The 14,756-nt window shown below is 37.8% G+C and overlaps 4 protein-coding genes across 15 annotated transcripts in view; 2 read left to right on the forward strand and 2 right to left on the reverse strand.

Annotated features, from left to right (window-relative positions):
* The window catches only part of LOC118739589 (F-box only protein 32-like), a 159,046-nt gene extending 149,052 nt beyond the window's left edge, over positions 1 to 9,994 (reverse strand). The window contains exons 1-2 of one of the 12 annotated variants that reach the window (XM_036471018.1): positions 9,834 to 9,994; positions 5,599 to 6,121 (exon numbers count right to left, since the gene is read on the reverse strand). In XM_036471018.1, coding sequence (XP_036326911.1) covers positions 5,599 to 5,702 — 104 coding nt within the window. In that variant the 5' untranslated portion in view covers positions 5,703 to 6,121; positions 9,834 to 9,994. Of the gene's footprint in view, positions 1 to 5,598; positions 6,543 to 6,659; positions 7,661 to 9,656 lie in introns of those variants that run through there. The other 11 variants (XM_036471017.1, XM_036471015.1, XM_036471014.1 and 8 more) reach the window with 11 other exon arrangements.
* Positions 9,995 to 10,305: 311 nt separating this feature from the next.
* LOC118739600 (cytochrome c oxidase assembly factor 3, mitochondrial) lies at positions 10,306 to 10,869 on the forward strand. Its single transcript, XM_036471028.1, has one exon. It carries the CDS (start codon positions 10,468 to 10,470, stop codon positions 10,738 to 10,740), a length of 273 nt encoding a protein of 90 aa, XP_036326921.1. The 5' UTR covers positions 10,306 to 10,467; the 3' UTR covers positions 10,741 to 10,869.
* LOC118739598 (dimethyladenosine transferase 1, mitochondrial) lies at positions 10,426 to 12,059 on the forward strand. Its single transcript, XM_036471025.1, has 2 exons — positions 10,426 to 10,875; positions 10,944 to 12,059. The coding sequence occupies exon 2, from the start codon at positions 10,956 to 10,958 to the stop codon at positions 11,961 to 11,963; it is 1,008 nt and encodes a 335-aa protein (XP_036326918.1). The 5' UTR covers positions 10,426 to 10,875; positions 10,944 to 10,955; the 3' UTR covers positions 11,964 to 12,059.
* On the reverse strand, positions 12,056 to 14,297 carry LOC118739599. Its single transcript, XM_036471026.1, has 3 exons — positions 14,135 to 14,297; positions 12,815 to 12,955; positions 12,056 to 12,754 (listed from the first exon to the last, which is right to left on the reverse strand). The coding sequence occupies exons 1-3, from the start codon at positions 14,181 to 14,183 to the stop codon at positions 12,444 to 12,446; spliced, it is 501 nt and encodes a 166-aa protein (XP_036326919.1). The 5' UTR covers positions 14,184 to 14,297; the 3' UTR covers positions 12,056 to 12,443.
* Between the last annotated feature and the right edge of the window lie 459 nt (positions 14,298 to 14,756).

Genomic DNA, 14,756 nt, shown 5'->3' on the forward strand with positions numbered 1-14,756 from the left:
ATACTCGAGTCAGAACTCGAGTCGACTCGACTCGGCACATCACTACTCACAACTCTTAAAAAAAAAACAGGCAACAGGTATTCAAGAATAACAACTGGAATTGAAGTGTGCTCTGTCTAATCCACAAGAAAGGCTGCCCCGTAATATGCGCTTACTTTTTCGCTGCGAGCTTAAGTCGCCGTCAACGGTCTGATCGAGCTTAATATCGGATAAATCCGACATAGACCACGTATTCACCATGCGCAAAATCGTGGAAAATAACAACGAGAAGGGAACCAACATTCACCAACTGTTTTCAATTTTAATCCCGCCCTCGATAGGACAAAATAAAGTTTCCTATACGCGGCGATGCCTGAATTTGAATTGCCACACGGATGGCATCTTTTGCCTGATCATGTCGTACGTGGCAGAGAAAGAGAACGCCCTCTCTACTAGAGAGTCTCTAGCATAGAAAGGCCAGGTGGAGAAAAATAATTTGTAATAGTGCTTATAAATAAAATTTATCATATGGAATACCATTAAGAAATATCGCAATGAATTTTCTTAAAACATTCAAGAAGTATAACCATAACGTAAAAAAAGTCCTCTGACAATAGCACTCTTTCGGCAAACAACCAATATCTATGCATTGCACTTGGTGAACGCCCTTTAACAGGTGAACAGCAAACAGCTGATGCAATAAATGTGGCCAGATAACAGCGTTTTAAAGTAAACCAATGAAGCACTATGTAGGTAAACACCGCTGGCATGCAAAATACTACATGTACAAATGCGACGCTCCCATCGTAAACGCCAACAAGTGTGACTCAGCAGCTGATGTTGTACATAGTAATTTCTTAGTGATTTATGTTGATTAAATTGTGCAAGAAGCGTGAAGTAATTTTTTTTGAATCGAAAGAAAAAAATGAAAACTGTCTTCAGTTTACGTACATATAAATGTACATATGTACATATGTACATAGTTATAAACAGATACCAAAGCTTTAGAAGCGTTAATGTTTTGCAAACTAAAATATATGTATATGAAAACAAAACCACTTTTGCAAAATTGCATAGTAATTGTGACAGCGTAAAAATGTACACTGCAAGATATACAATTCAAGGAAAGTCGAATTGAGTTTGAATATCTAATTGGAAATCATTACGACCAATGAACTTTATCTATCTATTCGACTTTCTTACAAGAAAAAGATGAAGATAATATGTCTGATCGTTGAGTGCACTGGAGTACCCTAGGATAGGAAAAAACGGTCGGTGAGACTTTTCTTGCACTGAACGCATGTCTTTTCTTGCGCTAAATGTCAGATGTTGTTATTATTTGTTACTAGTGCAGTCTACGAACAGACCTATTGAGTTGAGTCTATGTAATTATGTATCCTATGATGGGCCAACCTCTACAACATCAAGGTGTTATAAAAAATGGTAAACACAAAACAGTTTTTTTAACCTTGCGTCCGTTGCTTTCCCTTTACTTCACTTGTTCGTTATTTTCTGTCGAAGAACCTTCGCTTATACATATTTAGTACATTTCGATAGATGGTGAAAATATCCTCCATCTCGGCACCCATAATCTGAAATGACCATGGGTTAACATGGAATATAAAGACACAGACGAACACAATGGATGGACCAAGTGCGGAAGGACTTGTCTACACTTGGTGTGAATAATTGCAAAGGAAAACGCCGAACAACAAAGTTTCTTAGGCTCGGGCCAATTAATATAACTTTATTGAATTGGACTAGTAGCAAGCCGGAAAAACTTAGGTCTACTATACTTGCACGTTACGGCAATTTCATGAAACACTTCGTTGTTTTACAGGTGGCTAGGGATTTCAATCTTAGCTTCCTAGCTTCCTAAGGAAGTTTTAAGGACGTACGAGTGGTTTTCAAAGCCTTTGGAGCCACTCTGCTATCGCTGTAGACTCAGATTTAGCATCCGCGGTATCTTTCGTAAAATATCCAGTCTGCTGTCTTAAGTGTTACAAATATGGGTGAATTCGAAAACGTCAAAATACAAAGCATCAGTCTCTTTTATTTCGAAACCTCAGCAGATTGTAATGCCAAATGTGCGCAACCTAAATCAGCGCACACCGCAGCTAGGCTAGGGAGTTTCAAGTTTTTTTCCTACTATAAGCACTCCGTAATTGTAGAAGCATCGTGTTCATCCCGGTCCGACCCGACTACTGCATATATACCATTCGAAAGGCCTAAGTTTCTTTTAAAGGGCGGCAATAAACTGACATCCGGTTCAAAATCAACTAAGTTACAGGCTTATAAGTGCGCAAAAGTACGAAAAATCCGGTTTTTAATGGTAAATCAAGATTTTGGGGGTGTTTGGCAAATTTCATATTTAGATTCTTGTTTTACTCATCCATGCTTGCTATGTAATGTAAATTTAATAGTTGCAATAGAGCAAAAAACACCGCGAACTAGAATAACTTTTGTATCCCTATGATGGTTCGTAAGCCTGACGACCAAGATGTTATCAGCCAGCCTAATAAAAGCTAAAATTTTCTTGGTAGACGAATTTCTGTTCTTAAGGGCAGCGACTGTGGAAGACCTGAAATATCGAAGTATTAGTCTGGCCAATGGCTCGACGTCTACTATGTGCACAGGCCAATCCGATGCATGTGAGAGCGCAGGTAACCAAAAGCCAACTAGATGTTGGCTCTATTCAAAAGATTTATATCTTTCCTAGCAAAAGGGTAACTAAAAAGTCTGGCCTTTTCAAGGCACCCTAGATCTCCCCAGTAAACTGCGTTGTGAGTTTACCAACGCTACGATTATGAGTATGAAGGAGGACTAACCAGAAGGTCCAGAAAACGGTTATGGCCCCACAAGTACAGACGACAAGCCTCCGTATCCAACTCGGCGAACTCGTTACCTTTGATTCCGTAGTGTCCTGGTACACAGCATAGTAATACCGTGTTCCTTGGAGAGTTAGAGGGTTTCAAAGCACTCGTTGACAAGCCTCAGAGGACTGGGTCCTTATGGCCGCGAGGCTGTTTGAAAAGATAGCTAGAAAGACGCCTTTTAAACCCTTTCAATCTGGCACAAATTGCCACCACTATTGCGAGTGTGGACTAGTAGTAGATAAACGACTCTTATTCGATTATCGCTTGTCCATGGTATTGTGAATGTCGATTTCTCGTTCAATAAGCGACTGTGAAGTTTTTTTTTATCGCTCATTTTTCTACAACTGTTTCGCCACTCGTAAGTGTTGGCGAATCGAAGACGGCTAATAAGAAGCAGTGTCAACACATTTAAATAAATATTTACGAGTTCTGATTTCCATTCGCTTTCTTTCTCACGGTTATCAATCAGAGCAAAGAGAAATGGTAATATCAGCTCACAGAAAGTCTAATTGGTGTTATTAGCCACTCGTTGTTATCAAGGTGAAAGGTGTGAACGTGGCTCATGAATACTGATTGTACCAATAAAATGTATTATCATTTATTTATTTATGAATGTAAACTTGTGCAAATTGTGAAATAAATAGACCACCATTAAAAAAAAACAAAAAAAAACTGTAAACAGAGGTTCGAGTGCTGCATAAAGCATATCCGCAATAACAAAGTAAAAAAATTTGCTTTCAAGTTTTGGTAGCTGCCAGAAAATTAAATTTTAGCACTTAACAACCATAGAACAGCTGCTTAAGTTGTTGCAAATAATTACGTTGCACATTTAAGCAAACAATTGCCCTCATAAATTTTGTTTCTGCACTTTAAGTGCTGCATTCTGAGTTAACAACTACTGAGCAGTTGTCATTTTGTGATCAATTGCCGTTGCACGTGCCCTATAACTTTTTTTTTATCGTGCCATCACTTGCTTGATGTGGTTTTTTGTTGTTGCGCTTCACCTATTTCCGTTTATCACAAAAACTTTCTTTCCTAATTGCACTTCACAGCGACGTGCATTGGAAGAGTTTATAATTGTCTCTTCCTACTTTCCACACACTTGGGACTGACGAGATTGAGGAATGTGATGAAAGGTCAATTAATCATTTTAATTGACTTTATGACTTAAAAAAGTTAGTAAAGTACATTAACTAATAGCTCCTTGGAAATGTATTGTAGTATTAAGAGTTTGTATATAAAATTTTGACCTCTACTCTGTTTAAGCCCGCTGAATAACAAAATTATCAAAAAATGGTGAATAGGCATTGTGGCCAATGGTAATCATCTATTACCACCTCTGCATGATTGTAAGCCATGAAACTGATCATGCTTTTAGATAAAGCACAGATTGCCGCTTGGCGCATTTTCAATGTTTAATCTGGCACAGATCGAGAACCCTATCACCTTGGTCTGAAAAACTGTTGGCCATATGTCAATCGTTATTACATATGCGGCCCTGGCCTGGTGGCCAACAGCTAAGCAAGTAAACGCGGGTGCCACATTTAGCAATACCGACAGATCGAATATGGATGGCGGGAGTACTTTGGAGGCGTTCTTGGACCAAGAAAGTCTGCCAAGGGGCACATATCCAACGATATTCCGGCGGAAGTATTCGTAGAAGAGCAAATGTGGCCAGAAAAAATAATATGTCGGATAGTCAGGCAGGGTTAAAGCACTGAGGGCCGGTTACTCAATGTCTCGTTAACACTAACTACAGGTAAAGCGTCGTTATTACGACGTTACCGACGCAATGTTATATGCATGGAGTCGAAGACGTCGATAAAGATGTTTAACCGCAGATTAGTGTTAACCAGACATTGAGTAACCGGTCCTTAGACTCTTTTAAAACGGCATCAAGGCAACTGTAAAACTCTTTTGAACTTCTTGAGAGCCAACAATAGCGTAACTCTGCGGTGCGTTCCGAAACATGAAGGGGTTGAACACAAGGAAAGGGCTAAACAAATTTTTGGTAGGTATTGCTTGGTTTTGGTAGGAAATAAAATTTGTCTGGGGCAACACTGCGCGTAACCTAGTTGACGGCGATGAAAGAGGCGTAATCACAGATTTATATTTGGCCAAGGACTGTCTCTTCAGCATCATTCCACAAATCTCTTTGGGGAATTTACATACTGTTACACTCGCAAACATAGTTTACGCCTCCTTCTTCGCCGTCAAATATTTTAACGCGTCTTTCTTCGCCGTCAGTTATGTTAAGGGCATTTCTTCGCATTTTTTCGCGGTCAACTTTTGAGCTCGCGCCTTTATTCGTGTCTAGTGACGATATATTTTTTTAAAAAATAAATATTGAAAATTTTCAAGGATACAATTTTAAAAGCACACCTATCGTTCTTATGCGCAAAAAACTGCGTATTTTTCAATTCGACCAAATTTTCTTTTTCATTTGATACCCATATTGTTATTCTACATTGCACTAAATTTTTGAAATAATTTTTTTTTATTTTTTTTTTTGAAGAACGCAGTTATGCTATATTTGGCCTCTAGTTTCGCGAGTATATTAGGGGTATTCTCTGAGTCTTGCAAAGCTCTTGCACAGTGCACAGACCGGTTTTCATATGGGACAGCTTTGCAAACCATGCAATCTGTGCACCGTGCAAGACTCAGAAAATACCCCAATTGATTTTCTAGAGTGTAAAATTGTATTTAATTTAAAACGGTTTAAAGTCGAATAGCTTAAACTCACCTCCTTCGTTTGCCGCATTCGAGCACCTTCTTGCATACCCAGCCCTCATCGGTCTTGACCCAAGCTTCACCGGGCGAACGCCAGTCTTGCGAATAGAACGGCATTTCAAAGAAAGTACTTTTTGCGGATGCTCCAATTAATTATGTATGTATGGATGTATTTATATAGTTGGCTTGCTGATGTGGCTGCTCAATTCACAGTTGGCCCTTTGCTGCTGCTGCTGCTGCTGCTGCCGTTCTTGCAGCTTACGTAGGCAGTAGTCACTATTGCTGTTTGTTTTAATTAATTAGCTTGATTGCGTTTAAATTTTTAAATCAATTACAAAACCACAATTTCATTTAGTTTTTTTTACGTGCTCTTGTTATAAATGTTTGTCTGTTTTGTTGTGTTCAACTACTTTTAGTTTTATTTTTTGGAATTTAAATTAAATCTGTGTTAATTTCCTTTGTTTGTTTTTTCGCTCGGACGGTTTTGCAGTTCCACACGCACGCGTGCTATTTTTATTTTGCTCGCTTATTTATGACTGAATATGGTGAATTTTTAATTGCAATTATTGTGCCATTCTCAAATCATATACACATGTATGTATCCATGTTTGTATGTTTGTAGTATGCACTTATCTAGGCTGTTGTTGCGAAATTGCCCAGCAATTTATTGTATAATAGACTCAGTGAATTGAACGAGTGCATTCTTCATCTCCTCCTGCTCACATTCACCTACTTTTCCTGGCCCACTCACTCACCCATCATTATCATATTCATCAGCGTTTGCGTGGGTAAACGATTTTAATGCAATTCAATGATTACTCAGTAATTGCCGTTGATAGTCAGGAGGGGCAAAGAAAAAGTTTAATGAATGGCATTAAAATTTATTATGGACTTGCAGAAATGAGGCCTCCCGCAAAGCGCAAATTTTGAGTCACCAAAACCTCATGATTTGGATATCTTAAATAAGTTCAAAATAATCAAATAAATATGAAAATCGAAAAATTTCTAAATCCGTTAAGCGAATTTTTAATTACTGTTATTGAATTATCGCGTAAGTGACATTTTCATACTCACAAGTTGAAGTTCGAAGGCCATTTAGAGGTTGAAAAAGGCACTTTTCGCAGAAGGAATTCGCGGTCGGTGCCTTCCTTGATATCGAGGAAGCTTTTAATAATGTTTTGCCTGAGGCTGTAGTTAACTCCCTAAATAAGCTAGGAGTCGGAGCCGACCGTTTCAGGTTTATTTACCGCCTGCTTTGCAACAGAACTGTCGCAGCAGAATGGGGTAGCGCTTCAATGCGGAGGTGTGTGAGTAGAGGCACCCCGGGTTACCTGAGCTTGGTTGAGAACTTGGCTTCTAGTAGCGAGCTGGGTGTAAAACCCAGAAAAGCGGAGCTTGTTCTTTTTACTAGGAGGTATAAGATTCCGGTCGCTGTGGTGTAGTTGTTAACGGTGCGCGCTACCACTACTCAGGGTTTTTTCTAAAAGCGGTCGCCCTCGGCAGGCAATGGTAAACCTCCGAGTGTATTTCTGCCATGAAAAATAGTAGACGTAAAACTGTAAGTGCCTCCCCTTTGTGTGACAGCACCAAGATGCACACCACAAATCAGAGGAAAGCTCGGCCAAACACTAGCGTATGTGTAAGCTCCAATGTGTTATTATAAGATACCGAATTGCCGTCTTCCCTCAATGGGCGGTCTTCCTCTAAGGCTCTCTGACAGGGTGAAGTACTTGGGTTTGATTCCTGACAGTAAGCTTTCCTGGAAGCCTAACGTAGAGGAAAGAGTCAAGAGGGATACAGTAGCCTTGTATTATTGAGAGGGGTATCTGAAATCGGGGTCCTGTAAGCTTATTTACAGATGGATCGAAGCTGAATGGGAAGGTGGGTAAAGGTGTCTTCGAAGAACTCTCCATCAACCTAAAATTTAGGCTACCGGATGACTGCAGCGTCTTCCAGTCTGAGGTGGCCGCGATAAAAGAGGCTTCGGATTGGTTCTCTCTATATGTGCCTACATGGTTTAAGTTTACAGGACTCAGTAGGTGGCACTGCAATCGGGGTGGTTAAAGTGGTAAAAGGCCTTGAGAAAAAAAATTTCATTAAATAAAATACTATTTACAAGTTTAAACTGGCTGGGACTTATGGAAGAAAATGACTGACATCGTTAAGAAAAAATATTGGCAAAAATCAACGGCGAATCCCAGTTACTTCAAGCTTGCACTTTATTCAAATTTAATGGGCTTACCCAAATTAATTATATATAAGAAATCGAATTAAAAAGTTTGAATTTTTTTAAAGCTTATTGTTTTTTAATGTAACTTGGCTTTATACGGTTTTTATTAAAGAATAAACTATACTTATATATGTAAAAAATTATTACAATTAAAAGATAATAAAATAGTCAAATCTTGTCAATATGTGATTTTCGTATAATTATGCTAAGCACTATATAGTATAAGAATAAATAATTTCGGTGGGTGCCTTGACAAATTTATCAAAATAAGTAAGCAGCTGAAAAGTAATACTTTGTAATTGTTATTTTCTGCTTATAATTGTACTGTTAATCAAATTAAAATTCTCGACTTAAATTTTTGGGAATTTTCTTGCGATTTGTTTGGGACCAAGCAGGATTTTTTCAGGGCTTTCGGGTTTCTACTTTTTTCAGTTTTTTCAGGACTTGGCGTGCTTTATTTTTTGATATCTTTGGTTAGTTTTCCGGAACTTTTCGGGATTTTTTTTTTTGGAAACTTTTATTTCTTGTACATATATGTATATTAAGTTTGCTTTTTATGAACCCCAAAAATGTCAAAAGAAATATGAATACAACTTTACCTTTTATTCTTTCCTTAAACAAAAATTAAAAACGAATCGAACTTAAAAAGATCCCTAACTAATACAAATTAAAAGTTAAAGCAACTTTGTTAATTTTTTATTAGAAAATGGATAATCTTACCGAATCGGTAACATGTCTGGTATTAACTCAAAGTTGTGAATTTAAATATTTTCTTACTATGCAATAAAAATGTCATAGGCCAACCATTTACATACTTTCCAAAAAATTTTGAAGAAATATTTTGATGTAATTTGCTGAAAATTATATGGTAAAGAGTTCCTACCTCATATGAATAACGGAAAATTTTGGATTAATAAATTTTTTGAAGAATATTTGCGATATGCATACACCTGGCAGAAAATGCATTCGTGGTTTTATCTTCCATTCTACCAATAAGTGTGAATGGGTTATTACCTACGAACTAAATTAAATAAAGAAACCAGTTAATTATGACTATCTTGCATTATACCCAAAGCTTTGTATTATAGCAAATTTTAAAACAAAGAACACAAATACAGTGCCATAAAATTAGTGGCCAATCGACCTGCCGTACAGTAGAGCGTAATTGTGTACGTATACATACGTAATATATACATGCATATCTATGTACATTTGTTTAAACGTACATAAATGTACATTTCGGAGCACGAATAATTGCTTTGGTGGGTGAAAAGTAAATACGTATGTATGCATGTATGCATTTACATACATATGTACATATGTACATGCATACTAGTGGTCAGCAAGTTAATAAATTGGAATGCTCCAACTAGCGACGTAGCACTCGATTTGTTGTTTTTCTGTTTTGTTGTTATTGCCAATTTCGAAATTGTGTTGTACACAGCTGATTTCTGCGTTTACGCTTTCCGTACGTTTTCTGTTTCTCGTACGTTGTTGTTGTCACCCATGTGTTTTACACATTTTATGCTTTGCTTTGCACTTTCGCAGCAACAGAACACAAAGTATACAAAATGAAATGCAAGTGGAATTCATATATCCAAACACGCACGAGTATAGATATTTATACATATTTAAATATGTATGTGTACATACAGAAAATTCAACCAAAAAGAAAGATAATTGAAACGACGTAAATTTACGCGTTGCATTCGTGCATTTCTTTCGCGAACTTTAAATTATTTTTTGCTTGAGACTGAATTTTCTTATTGGTGAAACAACTAGCTGAAAACATGACTTTACTTTAAATATGCACGATTTGCTTTAGAAAAGCTCCAACTTACATACGTTTTATTTACTCTGCGTTTTCGATAGATGTATGTATCTACATAGGTACTTCATACATCTGTATGTATGTATGTAAGCTTCATAAATTCGTGGCAGTACAGCTGTAGGCTATAAAAATTGCGCATCAGCAACAAATCGTTTATATTATTTTTTTTTTTAACCACTTATACTACACTTCGATTTTATTGAGAAATTCTTCAACTTTTTTTTTTTTAATTTAATGTCGCTTTTCTTGATCAGCGCTTTACGTTCTTCACGAGCCGAGTCACAAAAGTGAACTGAGCGCAACGAACAGGAAAAGTCAATGCAGCCATAATGGACTCCATTGCTGTTGGCTTTCGGAAGGAAAGGGGAGTTGGGTGTTTGGAAAAAGTGTTCAAAGAACAACAACACGGAAGTGCATCATTAACGTTGCCAGCTAGTGCGACGAATATTGGGGGAAGCGGACACGCGCTAATTAGTAAAACAGAGACTTACTAGAGTAAGCTAAAATAAATTCAAAAAAAACTTTATGCGCAGTTTTAAAAAGTGAATGAATAACTAGTAATTTACTATTAGTTATTAGAATAGTAGTTTAAAGTGTAGGGGTTTTTCAAGCATTCGAAACATACATTTTTATGATCACCCTGTGTCCAAGTAACCTCACTTCCTGTCACACAGATTCACATATGGCGGAATCAGCTGTTGGACGTGAAAAATGCGATAAATTTAGCAAGATCAGAAAGAAAATTTTCATGTTGTAAAAAATAATTTCGCAATTACATTGGCTTAAAAAGTGTCCACCTTGATAACGCAAAATAAGTTAATATGTCTGCTGCTCCTGATGGTCAATTGCCGAAATTTAAGTACTCTGGTGAGGTACCAAAATTGGATAAATCGCAAATAGAGTTCATGAAAATCATTGAGCAGCAGAATTTGGTGCGTGTAGAAAAATTGCGGCGCTTACGAAGAAATAACCTAATCACGGCCGGTATTTTGGGAGCATCCGTATTGGGCATCTATGCCTACTCAATGCTATCAGTGCACCAAGAAGATTTCTTGGATGATTTTGAAGAACCTAAAAAGGTGTCCAAACAATAAACGCAGTAGTTACATAAAGTTATATTAGTTTTAAGGCATCCACGCTGAATGAAAAAAGAGGAGGAAGAGGAAGAAGAAGGTTGTTATTGTTGTGTAATTGCCTTTGTCCCTTTAATTCTACATCAAATATTTAAGGTAAGTGCTGCTGCTTTTCTGCTTTAATTTGTAGTTTTAGAGTATTGTTTTTCTCTTTTTTATTGAAGTTAAATTAAAAAATGCCACAAGCTGCTGCACGCGTTCTCGCCAGTGGCGTTCGTTTGCCGCCTATGCCCACGCTGCGCGATCTTGTCAAACTTTACAAGTTGCAAGCAATCAAACACATGAGTCAAAATTTTATTATGGACGAGCGTCTGACCGATAAAATAGTTAAGTCTGCAGGTCGTATTGATAGAAGTGATACAGTTTTAGAGGTTGGTCCCGGCCCGGGTGGTATTACACGTTCAATTTTGCGACGTGAACCTGGTCGTTTAGTGCTCGTCGAAAAAGATACACGTTTTATGCCCACACTAGACTTGCTAAAGGAATGTGCGCGCCCACTACATACCGAAGTGGACATCTATCAGGGTGACATACTACGTTTTGATATAGAAAAGCATGTACCAATGTCTGAACATCGTTTGCATTTGATCGGAAACCTACCGTTTGCAATTTCCACTCGTCTACTTATAAATTGGGTACAGGATTTGTCATTGCGGCGCGGTGGTTTCCGATCCCTTAACACAGCTATGACGCTAACATTTCAGAAAGAAGTGGCCGAGCGCATTTGTGCACCACTCGGAAATGATCAACGTTGTCGCTTGTCAATTATGTCGCAAATATGGACCAAACCGTATCTAAAGTTTGTCATACCTGGTAAAGCATTCGTGCCGAAACCAGAAGTAGATGTGGGCGTTGTGAAGCTGATACCACTTAAGCAACCAAAAACCGATTTGCCTTTTGAGCTGGTCGAACGTGTAGTACGACACATATTCAATATGCGGCAGAAGTATTGTCGGCGCGGTTTTAGCACACTATTTCCACCGGAAGAGCGCGATGAAATGACAGATACGTCTTTCGAGTTAGCGGATGTAGATCCAACTGTAAGACCATTTCAATTGTCCGTGGATGAATGCTTGCGCTTGGCGACAGTATATGCAGACTTCAAGGAGAAACATCCCGAAGTGGCAAGCTATGATTATCGGGCCAGAAAGAATCCGGTTGAAGAATCTGCTGATGGAGTATAAGCTTTTATTTCAAAAAAATTTACTTTCAGAGTTACAAAATAAACCTAAATAGTTTTGCTTGTTTCCATAATAAAATATTTACTTAAAATTGATTTATATAATTTTTTTATTCGATTGGGCACACTTTCGCTTAATAAATACATTTACGAAATTATACATTCATTTAATTCAATTGGACGGCTACGAGACTTGCATATATGTACATATATTTTAAGCTTAACTACATATGTATGTATTATTCGAGTCAATATAAAACACCTCTAAAATGTAAAATTTGCACTTGGTCGGAATGTGTTACAGTAAATATTTCGATTTGCTTAATTATTCGATTATTATATTTTTCAAATATAAATTTTAAAATTCTGCTCTATGGAATATTTGGGCAGTTACTTTCTTGAAACTGCAACTAGTTCGCAAAGGCACTTCTGGTAAACTATTTCATATCGTACTTAGACATTTTTACGCTACTAAACCAGATTTTCAACTCATTGAATTCATTTCGGACATCAATTTTCGTGCCAACAGCAACACTATGCTGCCGCTTACCAAAAGAGCTATTGAACTGGTCACCGATGTTTCAGCGCCGTTGCAACGATGATCAAGGAAACAGAAGCAGAATGTGACATCACTAAAGTAATCACGCTTAACATCATGCTCCTTTACTGTGTGATTGACGTAGTGTGCTAAACGTACATCCTGGGCAGCTGGTCGGCATCCTTCGTATTTATCAGCAGGTATGTCCGTACGAAAACTTAAGGCACTCAGGCAGTCACGCGTTATTGTCTCTTGTGCTGTAATAAAACTTTGTTACATTACAAGGCTAAGGGTTTTGTATTTTCATGTGTACATACCTCCACGCTTCTCAATTACTTTAACGCATATATCATTGCTTTCAGGACATTGTTCACCAAGAAATCCTATACCACGCCAGTTGAATTTCTCTGCACAACCTGGAGTGGCCGATGTGCAACGATAGCACCATATTGCTGAACCTTTGGTTTGAAAAAATTTTTAATTAGGAACTCAAATATGCTTTGACTGGAGTAAACTATGCGAACTTATGCCACGCAAGGCCAATAACTTCTATGCAGAATTAAAAGCTAGAAAAGAAATTTGCCTCCTTAAGTTCTTGCCAAGTGCTGCCGGTATGCGATTCGAGAACTGCGTTCGCTCAGTTCAACATAGAAATTGATATTGTGGGACTCCGTTTTGTGATTCGCCTCTCCATACATGTGGTGTGCGCCTTGAAGTTGTGTTACTTGGGGGAAACCTCTAGGGTGACCTCTTTTGAAGAGTAAAATTTTCTCTGAATACTACCGATAAATACCTGCACACACAGAGACACACCTCTAATATGCGGAAAAGTTGTTTTTGTGGTAACAGCATTCAAATTCCCCAAATAATTTTGAGGAATGCTGCTGGATGACATTCCTTTACCTGATATAAATCTAGGTCGTTCTGGTTACGCCTTGCCCTTTAAAGCATGGTCACTGTTCTGAACATAGCTTAAGTTATATAACATGTTGTGAACATAGCTTAAGTTATATGAAATGTTGTGAACTGAATTCTAATATTATATGTTCGACGACTTACTGCGATCTCTAGAAAAGAGACACAATTATGGGGTGCAAGAATAAAGTTTGAGATAACATCAACAGAATTTTATTTTATTGGATACACTTATAACTCATGTCACGAAGCCCAACTACTTTGGTAAAGGTACATGATTTTCTTCTGTCAGTTGCCGCTACAATTAAGAGGTGTAATGGCACATAGGGCGAAGAGCGCGCCACCAGCGCAGTATCAAATGCTACAGAGCAAAAGAAAAATCCCACACAAACATTACGCACCCGTTTGCTTGCCCAATATAGTCTATCCATCAGACACCAGAGTCGCTTTGGATATGGAAAATATGACTAATAGCCATAATGGATGAAAATTGCTGCTTCAACAAGAGCTGTACTCGAATTGTGGATTTCCCCGTTTTCAATAGTGGTTTCTCGTGTCCCATTGTTCAGATAATATTGCAGATGCAATGGACAAATATGCAGATGAACCAGCTGGAACACTTATCTTTTAGCATTGAAATATGTCTTTCACCAGCGACAAAGGTATGGCAGGCTTTTACCTTAGCAAAAATATAAGAAATTGTAATTGCTTTTTTGTCTTACCTTCACGCACGGCTAGAAGTGCTAAAACGATCAGTGTATAAACTGACATTCTAAGTATTGCTCCACAAAAAACAAATGTTTTTAAACTTGTAAATAACTAGGAATTAAAAATTATAATTCTGTCAGAAAAGAAAACAAAAATGAAACAATTCAACAACGCCCAACGCCCTATAGAAAATTGACAGTCGAAACGCCATTCTTACTTTGATTGCCACCTGTTTTTCTGTGTAAAAATATAAATAACAACCACAATTAAGTAAAAACGGTGGGCGTTACGTTGGACCTGCGTTAACGCCAGCGAGTCATACAGTGGTCCCTAAATCGCAATTTCAGAAATCCTTATACTTAATCAATTAGTTTTAATTGAAGACAGCAAGAAATAAAGGAGACACAAAATGATAGATGGCAAGCAGAACCGAAAATAGAACTGAGAGGAACTATCAACGATTTGGCGTGTTTATCTGCCGACCCTAAATTTGGAGCACTATGCTAACGTCTTCAAACACCAATGAGTACCATCGCTAGCTATGTATACCCAAACCGGCATACCTACACACGAGCGTTGACCGGAGCATTTTCTTCAGCCTAGCGTTAACGCCAAAGTGTCATACAAGTAGAAAGA

Source organism: Rhagoletis pomonella, unplaced genomic scaffold (assembly GCF_013731165.1).
Source record: "Rhagoletis pomonella isolate Grant_MI unplaced genomic scaffold, Rhpom_1.0 Rhpom_scaffold_00005, whole genome shotgun sequence".
NCBI classification, from domain to species: Eukaryota; Metazoa; Arthropoda; class Insecta; order Diptera; family Tephritidae; genus Rhagoletis; species Rhagoletis pomonella.

Coding starts and splice junctions, on each gene's coding strand:
- LOC118739600 (XM_036471028.1), top strand. CDS start 10,468: ATGTCTGCTGCTCCTGATGGTCAATTGCCGAAATTTAAGTACTCTGGT.
- LOC118739598 (XM_036471025.1), top strand. CDS start 10,956: ATGCCACAAGCTGCTGCACGCGTTCTCGCCAGTGGCGTTCGTTTGCCG.
- LOC118739599 (XM_036471026.1), bottom strand. CDS start 14,183: ATGTCAGTTTATACACTGATCGTTTTAGCACTTCTAGCCGTGCGTGAA. Junction 12,956..14,134: donor ACTTCTAGCCGTGCGTGAAG/GTAAGACAAAAA, acceptor TTCAAACCAAAG/GTTCAGCAATATGGTGCTAT. Junction 12,755..12,814: donor AGTAATTGAGAAGCGTGGAG/GTATGTACACAT, acceptor GTTTTATTACAG/CACAAGAGACAATAACGCGT.